This window comes from Nerophis ophidion, unplaced genomic scaffold, assembly GCF_033978795.1.
Source record: "Nerophis ophidion isolate RoL-2023_Sa unplaced genomic scaffold, RoL_Noph_v1.0 HiC_scaffold_491, whole genome shotgun sequence".
NCBI lineage: Eukaryota > Metazoa > Chordata > Actinopteri > Syngnathiformes > Syngnathidae > Nerophis > Nerophis ophidion.
The window spans coordinates 1-11,141 of NW_026907393.1; the positions used below are offsets into that span (position 1 = coordinate 1).

At 36.0% G+C, this 11,141-nt stretch overlaps 2 protein-coding genes and 1 pseudogene across 2 annotated transcripts; all 3 read left to right on the forward strand.

Moving 5' to 3' along the window:
• Positions 1–478: 478 nt before the first annotated feature.
• On the forward strand, positions 479–4,051 carry LOC133548209 (cytochrome b-like). Its single transcript, XM_061893519.1, is given in 1 exon segment — positions 479–4,051. A coding segment is annotated over 1 exon segment (816 nt). The 5' UTR covers positions 479–2,910; the 3' UTR covers positions 3,727–4,051.
• LOC133548208 (NADH-ubiquinone oxidoreductase chain 5-like) lies at positions 483–4,051 on the forward strand. The gene is given in 1 exon segment (XM_061893518.1): positions 483–4,051. A coding segment is annotated over 1 exon segment (1,839 nt). The 3' UTR covers positions 2,322–4,051.
• A 3,276-nt stretch (positions 4,052–7,327) lies between these two features.
• Positions 7,328–10,806, forward strand: LOC133548207 (NADH-ubiquinone oxidoreductase chain 1-like; annotated as a pseudogene).
• Positions 10,807–11,141: the final 335 nt, after the last annotated feature.

Consider the following 11,141-nt stretch of genomic DNA (forward strand, 5'->3'; position numbering starts at 1 on the left):
CACCTTTGCCAAATTACTCAGCAGAATTATTTATTGCTACTTCTTTATTTAAATGATCACCTTGAACTTTCGTATTCGTTGCATTAGGGTTGTTTATTACTGCTGTATATTCTTTCTTTATATTCCTTATCTCCCAACGGGGCCCGGTTTCCCAACAATTCATCGAACAAGATTTAGCTTCAATACGTGAACACTTGCTTACTGCCATTGTTCTTCTTCCATTAGTGTTCCTTATCTTCAAACCCCATTTAATTTGAGGTTTTAACCATTGTAGGTGTAGTTTAATTAAAACATTAGATTGTGATTCTGAAAAAAAAGGTTGAAGTCCTTTCACCCACCGAGAGAGAAGAGAAAAAACAAAAACTGCTAATATTTGTATCTTTGGTTAGACTCCAAAGCTCACTCGCATACTTTTATAGGACAATAGTCTGTCCATTGGTCTTAGGAGCCAACACCTCTTGGTGCAAATCCAAGTAGAAGTTATGCACCCTACCCCCCTAATTTTAACATCCGCCCTTCTTATCATTTTTGCTCTTCTTACTTACCCAGTTTTAACCACCTTTTCCCCTAACCCTTTACCACAAAGCTGGTCATCAACACATGTTAAATCTGCAGTTAAGATATCATTTTTTACTAGCCTCATCCCCCTTATTATTTTTCTGAATGATGGGAGTGAAGCTATTATCACCTCATTCACATGAATAAGCTTGTCAACATTTGACATTACTCTTAGCTTCAAATTTGATATATACTCAATTATTTTCACCCCCGTTGCTCTTTACGTCACCTGATCAATCTTGGAATTTGCCTTTTGATATATACACTCGGACCCTGCTATAAATCGATTCTTTAAATACCTCCTTATCTTCCTAATTGCAATAATTATCTTAGTAACAGCTAACAATATATTCCAATTATTTATTGGCTGAGAAGGGGTAGGCATCATATCTTTCCTGCTTATCGGCTGATGGTATGGGCGAGCGGATGCAAATACAGCAGCATTGCAAGCAGTACTTTATAATCGTATTGGTGACGCAGGCTTGATCCTTGCCATGGCTTGAATAGCAATAAACCTTAACTCGTGGGATATTCATCAAATTATCTCACTCTCTAAAGACATAGACCTCTCTCTCCCGCTTGTTGGTCTTATTTTGGCCGCTATGGGTAAATCCGCTCAATTCAGTCTTCACCCTTGATTACCTTCTGCAATAGAAGGCCCTACCCCAGTTTCCGCTTTACTCCACTCAAGCACTATGGTTGTAGCAGGTATTTTTTTAATAATCCGCATAACCCCTTTAATGCAAAATAACCCAGCAGCTATAACACTTTGCCTATGTCTTGGTGCATTAACAACCCTCTTTACAGCAATCTGCGCCCTGACACAAAATGATATTAAGAAGATCATTGCATTTTCTACATCAAGCCAGCTTGGCCTTATAATAGTAACTATTGGACTCAACCAACCACATCTCGCTTTTCTACACATTTGCACACATGCCTTCTTTAAAGCTATATTATTCCTTTGCTCAGGCTCCATTATCCATGCTCTAAATGATGAGCAGGATATCCGTAAAATAGGGGGTATACACCGCTTAGTCCCTTTCACTTCATCCTCAATAGCATTAGGAAGTTTAGCATTAACGGGGATACCTTTCCTATCAGGTTTCTTTTCGAAAGACCCAATCATTGAAGCCTTAAATAACTCATACCTGAACGCCTGAGCCCTCCTCATTACACTTTTTGCTACTTCACTTACAGCCGTATACAGCCTTCGTATTATCTTTTTTGTATGCATAGGAAACCCTCGATTCAACGCGCTATCGCCTATCAATGAAAATAACCCTTCGGTTATTAACCCTATTTTACGCTTAGCATTAGGAAGTGTTGTAGCCGGCTTACTTATTTACACAAATATACCAGTTTCAAAAACCCCTGTGATAACTATACCTATATTTAGTAAGGTGGCAGCCATTCTTGTTACTATTACAGGCCTTCTGGTAGCATTAGACCTTGCTTCGATAACCCATAAACAAACCATTATACCCCGGTACATGCCCCCCTATCGCTTCTCTAACTCATTAGCCTTTTTCCCGATTATTAATCATCGGATTTTTCCTACAAAAGTGTATGGTTTTGGACAAAAAATTGCCACCCGAACAATAGACCTAGTTTGGCTAGAGAAATATGGACCTAAAGCCGTAGTGTCTGTTAACACCACTTTAGCCCCTGTGGTTAGTAACGCACAAAAGGGCTCAATTAAAACCTATATAATATCGTTATTACTAACCCTATTTTTAACTGTATTGATTTTTAACCTTTAAATAGCACGTAAAGATCCTCGCTCAAACCCACGTGTTAACTCTAAAACAACAAACAATGTAAGCAATAGGGCTCAAGCACTAATAATTAGTATTCAACGACCTGATAAATACATTATACCTACTCCACACGTATCCTGGCGTAATAACCCTAAACTTCCTATTTCTTCCAAAGGTATAATAAGCACCTCGAACCACCCACTTCAACAATAGCCGAAAGAAACTACTACTATTAATAAGTAAAGTACTATGCGGCTAAATACAGGTCAACTACCCCAGCCTTCAGGGTACTGTTCAGCAGCCAAAGCTGCTGAATAAGCAAAAACAACTAATATCCCACCTAAGTAAATTAGAAATAAAACAAGCGATAAGAAAGAACCCCCGAAGTACGCCACTAACCCACAACCTGCCCCAGCAGCAAATACTACACCTAGGGCAGCGAAATATGGAGAGGGATTTGAAGCTACGGCAGCAAACCCCAAAATCAAACTAATTAATAAAACTATTAAAACATATGTCATTGTTTATACTCGGATTTTAACCAAAACCAGTGGCTTGAAAAACCACCGTTGTAATTCAACTATATAAACTAATGGCCAACCTACGCAAAACTCACCCCCTGTTAAAAATCGCCAATGATGCTCTGGTAGATCTACCCACCCCCTCAAATATCTCCCTTTGATGAAACTTCGGCTCCCTTTTAGGACTTTGCCTGATCTCTCAGATTGTAACTGGCCTCTTCTTGGCAATACACTACACCTCTGATATTGCTACCGCTTTTTCATCAGTCACCCATATCTGCCGAGATGTTAACTATGGCTGACTAATTCGCAATATACATGCTAATGGTGCCTCATTCTTTTTCATTTGTATTTACCTCCACATTGCTCGAGGGTTATATTACGGGTCCTACCTTTACAAAGAGACCTGAAATATTGGTGTAATACTTCTAGTTCTTGTAATAGCAACAGCTTTCGTAGGTTATGTTTTACCTTGAGGACAAATATCGTTTTGAGGTGCTACCGTTATCACTAACCTTTTGTCTGCTGTGCCTTATGTAGGCACTGATTTAGTACAGTGGATTTGAGGGGGTTTCTCTGTGGATAACGCTACTTTGAACCGATTTTTTACATTTCACTTCCTACTCCCATTTATAGTATTAGCTGCCACCCTTGTTCACCTTCTATTTTTACATGAAACAGGTTCTAATAACCCCGCGGGATTGAACTCAGATGTAGACAAGATCTCCTTCCACCCGTACTTTTCCTTCAAAGATCTTTTAGGGTTCGCAGCACTGATGTTATCACTCGTTGCCTTGGCTTTATTTTTACCCTATTTACTAGGAGATCCTGATAATTTCACACCCGCCAACCCTTTAGTTACCCCTACTCATATTAAACCAGAGTGATACTTTTTATTCGCATACGCCATCCTTCGATCCATCCCTAATAAGTTAGGAGGTGTGTTAGCCTTACTATCAGCTATCCTGGTATTAGCACTTGTCCCCTTCCTACACACCTCTAAACACCGAGGGTTGACATTCCGCCCACTCACACAAGCTCTGTTTTGATTACTAGTTGCCGATGTTATAATCTTAACATGAATTGGAGGAATACCTGCTGAACCTCCTTACATTATCGTTGGGCAGCTGGCCTCAATCGCTTATTTTTCGATCTTCCTAGTACTAATGCCCTCAGCAGGGTATATTGAAAACAGCATACTCGAATGAGAATGCAAGGGTAGCTCAACCCTAGAGCGTCGGTTTTGTAAGCCGGAGGTCGGAAGTTAAAGCCCTCCCCCCTGCTCAGAAAAAAGCGACGTCAGCGCTTACCTCTAGCCCCCAAAGCTAGTGTTCTGTTAAACTATTCTCTGGAAATGCATAATTTTATATATGAGTATATATATATATATATACATCTGTATTAAATAATATCACTATGTATTAAAAGCATAAAAATCTTGTAACCATTCAGGGTTAATAATAAATAAGGTATACATAGACATATATGTATTAAAACCATTAATTTATTTAAAACATCGTAATCTCAATAAATCAACTAAGGTGTACTAAATACACTAATGAAGTAGGAACACAGATTAATTGGGTAATGAGAGATTTAAGAATCCATACAACAATAATAAGTAAACTCTACCAAGTAGTCTACACTTTATTAAATTAACCATTGGTTGGCACTAAGAACCTACCATCCGACGATACCTTAATGCTAACGGTTATTGAAGGTGAGGGACAAGTATTCGTGGGGGTCGCTCACAGTGAATTATTCCTGGCATTTGGTTCCTACCTCAGGTCCATTTACTGCGTTACTCCCCACACTTTCATTGACGCTAGCATAAGTTAATGTTGATAATCATACGACTCGTTACCCAGCTACCCGGGGGATTCACTCCAGTGGGTAAGGGGTTCCTTTTTTTTTTTTCCTTTCATCTGGCATTTCAGAGTGCACACGGTACTAGTTGACAAGGGTGTACATTTTCTTGAACGAAATACTAATGATGAATGTTGAAAGGATATTATTATAAGAGTAGCATATTTCTCTTTCAAGAGCATAATAGTGATTTTTTAATCCTATTTATTCCTTTATCCCCCCTTTCTTGGTTTTATTAGGGGGTAATCCCCCCTACCCCCCTTATTTTTGGGTGTGTGAATAAATAAAAAAATGTATATATATAAATATAAAATAAAATAAATATATATATATATATAAATATAAAATAAAATAAATATATATATATAAATATAAAATAAAATAAATATATATATATAAATATAAAATAAAATAAATATATATATATATATATATATATATATAAATAAAAGTACACATGTATACTACACAGGTGGCATATAAATGTACACACCTGCCCGTGAATGTATATATGGTTATACACACGACTATGTCAGTAGTATATATAACACTCACGTATTAATACTATGCGCACATAAACATAAGAATATATCTATGTAATTTATAAGTGTTTGTATAAATTATATATATATATATATAAATAAAATAAAATAAATATATATATATAAATATAAAATAAATAAATATATATATATATATATATATATATATATATATATATATATATATATATATAAATAAAAGTACACATGTATACTACACAGGTGGCATATAAATGTACACACCTGCCCGTGAATGTATATATGGTTATACACACGACTATGTCAGTAGTATATATAACACTCACGTATTAATACTATGCGCACATAAACATAAGAATATATCTATGTAATTTATAAGTGTTTGTATAAATTATATATATATATATAAATAAAATAAAATAAATATATATATATATATAAATATAAAATAAAATAAATATATATATATATAAATATAAAATAAAATAATGTATGTATATATATATATATAAATAAAAGTACACATGTATACTACACAGGTGGCATATAAATGTACACACCTGCCCGTGAATGTATATACGGTTATACACACGACTATGTCAGTAGTATATATAACACTCACGTATTAATACTATACGCACATAAACATAAGAATATATCTATATAATTTATAAGTGTTTGTATAAATTATATATATATATAAATAAAATAAAATAAATATATATATATATATATAAATAAAATAAAATAAAATAAATATATATATATATAAATATAAAATAAAATAAAATAAATATATATATATATAAATATAAAATAAAATAATGTATGTATATATATATATATAAATAAAAGTACACATGTATACTACACAGGTGGCATATAAATGTACACACCTGCCCGTGAATGTATATACGGTTATACACACGACTATGTCAGTAGTATATATAACACTCACGTATTAATACTATACGCACATAAACATAAGAATATATCTATATAATTTATAAGTGTTTGTATAAATTATATATATATATATATATAAATAAAATAAAATAAATATATATATATATATATATATAAATAAAATAAAATAAATATATATATATATGTATAAATATAAAATAAAATAATGTATGTATATATATATATATAAATAAAAGTACACATGTATACTACACAGGTGGCATATAAATGTACACACCTGCCCGTGAATGTATATACGGTTATACACACGACTATGTCAGTAGTATATATAACACTCACGTATTAATACTATACGCACATAAACATAAGAATATATCTATATAATTTATAAGTGTTTGTATAAATTATATATATATAAATAAAATAAAATAAAATAAAATGTATACATATAAATATATATATGTATATATGTATATATATGTATATAAGAATATAAATGTGTACATATACATGTGTGTATATAAATATATAAATACAAGATAAAACATATGTATAAATACATATATGTAGGTATATAAATGATGTATGTATATACATATATATAAATATAAAATATGTATGCATACATATATATATATATATATATATATGTATGTATATGTATGGGTATTTATATATATATACATATATATACATATATATGCATATATATACATATACATACATGTGTATATGTATATGCATGCAAGCACAAATATCTGTAAACTATAACACACTTGAGCAGCGTGAAAATATAAATGTGAACCCCCTCTTAGAGTTAAAACACATCTCGCTGTCGTAGTTTAATAATAAAGCATAACACTGAAGATGTTAAGACTGAACGATGATAGTTCCGATAGCACATAGGCTTGGTCCTAACTTTACTGTCAACTGTAACTAAATTTATACATGCAAGTATCTGCGCCCCCGTGAGGATGCCCTTTAATCTCTTTTGACATTAAGGAGCTGGTATCAGGCACACAATTGTAGCCCACTACGCCTTGCTAAGCCACACCCCCAAGGGTATTCAGCAGTGATTAATTTTGAGAGATAAGTGAAAACTTGACTCAGTTAAAGTTATTTAAAGGGTTGGTTAAACTCGTGCCAGCCACCGCGGTTATACGTGTAACCCAAGATGACAGAAACCGGCGTAAAGAGTGGTTAGGGAAAACAAGAACTAAAGCTGAACACCTTTTTGACCGTATAACGTATTCAAAATTAGAAAATCCATCACGAAAGTAGCTTTAACCCCCCCCCCCCCTGATTCCACGAAAGCTATTAAACAAACTGGGATTAGATACCCCACTATGCCTAGCAGTAAACTGATGAGTAGTTACACCCAACATCCGCCTGGGTATTACAAGCACCAGCTTAAAATCCAAAAGACCTGGCGGTGCTTTAAAACCCCCTAGAGGAGCCTGTTCTATAATCGATAACCCCCGTTCAACCTCACCCTCTTTTGCCATTACCGTTTGTATACCGCCGTCGTCAGCTTACCCTGTGAAGGGTTTATAGTGAGCACAATTGATTGAACCTTATACGTCAGGTCAAGGTGTAGCTTATAAGAGGGAAAGTAATGGGCTACATTCGCTCACCAGCGTATTACGAATGCAACCTGAAATCTCATGACTATGAAGGAGGATTTAGTAGTAAGGGAGAAATAGAGTATCCCCCTGAAGCAGGCGCTAAAGCACGCACACACCGCCCGTCACTCTCCCCTTTTCTACACAACGTTAAATAAACACCACTTAGAAAACTTAGGGGAGGCAAGTCGTAACATGGTAAGTGTACCGGAAGGTGTACTTGGCTTACTAGGGTATGGCTAAGAAGTTAAAGCTTCTCACTTACACCGAGACGACGCTTGTGCAAATCAAGCTACCCTAATACCTAAAAACTAGCCCAACCTTTAATAAGCAATCAAAATTAGGAATACCCCTAAAAGTATTAACAACTTTAAACAAAACATTTTTCCACTTTAGTATGGGAGACAAAAAAAGACATAGGCGCTATAGAATAAGTACCGTAAGGGAATGTTGAAAGAGGGTTGAAAAAGATCAATTAAGTTTAATAAAGCAAAGATTAACTCTTGTACCTTTTGCATCATGGTTTAGCCAGAATAATTTAAGCAAAGTGTACTTAAGTTTAAAACCCCGAAACCAGGTGAGCTACTTCAAGACAGCCTTTAAAGGGCTAACCCGTATCTGTGGCAATAGATTGGGGTGATCTTCAAGTAGAGGCGAAAAACCTATCGAACTTGGTTATAGCTGGTTGTCTAAGAAAAGAATAGAAGTTCAGCTCAACCCCACAATCGCATCACACATGTTTACCTAACTAAAGGCAGAGATTACTAGAGGTTGGAGTTAGTCAAAAGAGGTACAGCTCTTTTGATTAAAGAAACAGCTTTTTAGGGAGGTTAAAGGTTGAATATAAAGAATAATACCCAAGTGGGCCTAATGGCAGCCATCTTAAAGGAAAGCGTTAAAGCTCAAGTACTAAACACTCATCTATACCTATAATTACCCTTAAACCCCCAAATTTTATTAGACTTTCTTATCATATGATGAGAACAATAATGCTAATATGAGTAATCAGAGGATTAAGACCCTCTCTTAACACGAGTGTACATCGGAACGAACCCACACCGAAAATTAACGCACCTAATCAAAGAAGGAAATGCACATGAACTAATAAACAAGAAAACCCACCACACAACAAAGCGTTAACCCTACACCGGATTGTTAAATAAGAAAGACTAAAAGGAGAAGAAGGAACTCGGCAAATAATTTAAAAGCCTCGCCTGTTTACCAAAAACATCGCCTCTTGAACAATCAAAATAAGAGGTCCTGCCTGCCCGGTGACTATACGTTTAACGGCCGCAGTATTTTAACTGTGCGAAGGTAGCGCAATCACTTGTCTTTTAAATGGAGACCTGTATGAATGGCATGACGAGGGCTTAACTGTCTCCTTCTCCCGGTCAATGAAATTGATCTCCCCGTGCAGAAGCGGGGATAAAAACATAAGACGAGAAGACCCTGTGGAGCTTCTAGACACACAGAAGTTTATGTCAATTACATTCAATAAAATAATAAACTAAATAACACACTACTGAAAGTCTTTGGTTGGGGCGACTATGGGGAAATAAATAACCCCCATGAGGAAGAAAATGATTTCTTAAAGACAAGAGTTACGACTCAAAACATCAGAATATCTGACCTACATGATCCGGTAATACCGATCAACGAAACAAGTTACCCCAGGGATAACAGCGCAATCCCCTCCAAGAGTTCTTATCAACGAGGGGGTTTACGACCTCGATGTTGGATCAGGACATCCTAATGGTGCAGCCGCTATTAAGGGTTCGTTTGTTCAACGATTAAAGTCCTACGTGATCTGAGTTCAGACCGGAGTAATCCAGGTCAGCTTCTATCTATGAAACACCCCTCTTTAGTACGAAAGGACCAATAGGGGAGGGCCTATTTTAAAAAAACGCCTACCCCTTACCTGCTGAAACCATATCAAACAGCCGAAAGGAGAGCCTGCTATGCTTTAAATCAAAGCAATATTAAGGTGGCAGAGCCCGGTAATTGCAAAAGACCTAAGCTCTTTGAACAGAGGTTCAAATCCTCTCCTTAGTTATTAACCCTTATCCCACCACTTATCTGGTTCATCACATTTTTTACATTGTTCCCATTCTTCTATCCGTGGCATTTTTAACCTTGATTGAACGGAAGGTCTTAGGTTATATACAACTTCGTAAAGGCCCCAATGTAGTTGGCCCATATGGTGTTTTTCAACCAATCGCTGATGGGATTAAACTCTTTATTAAAGAACCAATTCGACCTTCATCCTCATCTTCGGCTCTTTTCATTTTCACTCCTATTTTAGCCCTCACATTGGCCCTGGTTTTGTGGGCCCCCATGCCTATGCCTTACCCTGTTTTAGATATAAACCTTACAATTTTATTTATTTTAGCTATCTCTAGCCTTGCTGTCTACTCCATCCTGGGCTCTGGTTGGTCTTCAAATTCAAAATATGCTCTGATCGGAGCCTTGCGAGCTGTTGCCCAAACGATTTCTTACGAGGTCAGCTTAGGCCTTATCTTACTGGCCTTTGTCATCCTAACCGGCGGTTTCACTCTACATATATTTTCCGCAACCCAGGAGGCCATTTGATTAATTATACCATCCTGACCTCTCGCCGCAATATGGTATGTCTCAACTCTTGCTGAGACTAACCGAACCCCTTTCGACCTTACAGAAGGTGAATCCGAATTAGTCTCAGGTTTTAATGTTGAATATGCAGGGGGCCCTTTCGCGTTGTTTTTTCTGGCAGAATATGCAAACATCCTTGTCATAAATACTTTGTCAGCAATCCTATTTCTTGGAACAACCACAATTCCAATAACTCCTTATCTAACCTCATCAGCTTTGATGATTAAGGCAGCCCTCCTCTCAATACTTTTTTTATGGGTCCGAGCTTCTTACCCTCGCTTTCGTTACGACCAATTAATACACTTAACATGAAAAAATTTTCTACCCCTCACCTTGGGCTTAATCATTCTACACATATCTTTACCCATCACTCTTGCAGGTTTACCCCCTCAGTACTAAGTGAGGAGTTATGCCTGAATTATAAGGACCACTTTGATAGAGTGCTTCATGGAGGTTAAAGTCCCCCTAACTCCTTAGGAAGAAGGGATTTGAACCCTGCTAAAGAGATCAAAACTCTTGGTGCTTCCGTTACACTACTACCTACAGTAAGGTAAGCTAAATAAGCTTTTGGGCCCATGCCCCAACAATGTGGGTTAAACTCCTACTTTTACTGATTAACCTCATCATTATCTCAGTAGTATTGTCATCCCTTTCTTTAGGCACAACATTGGTCTTCAGCAGCTCACATTGAATCTTAGCATGAATTGGTTTAGAGATTAACTCGCTAGCTATTTTACC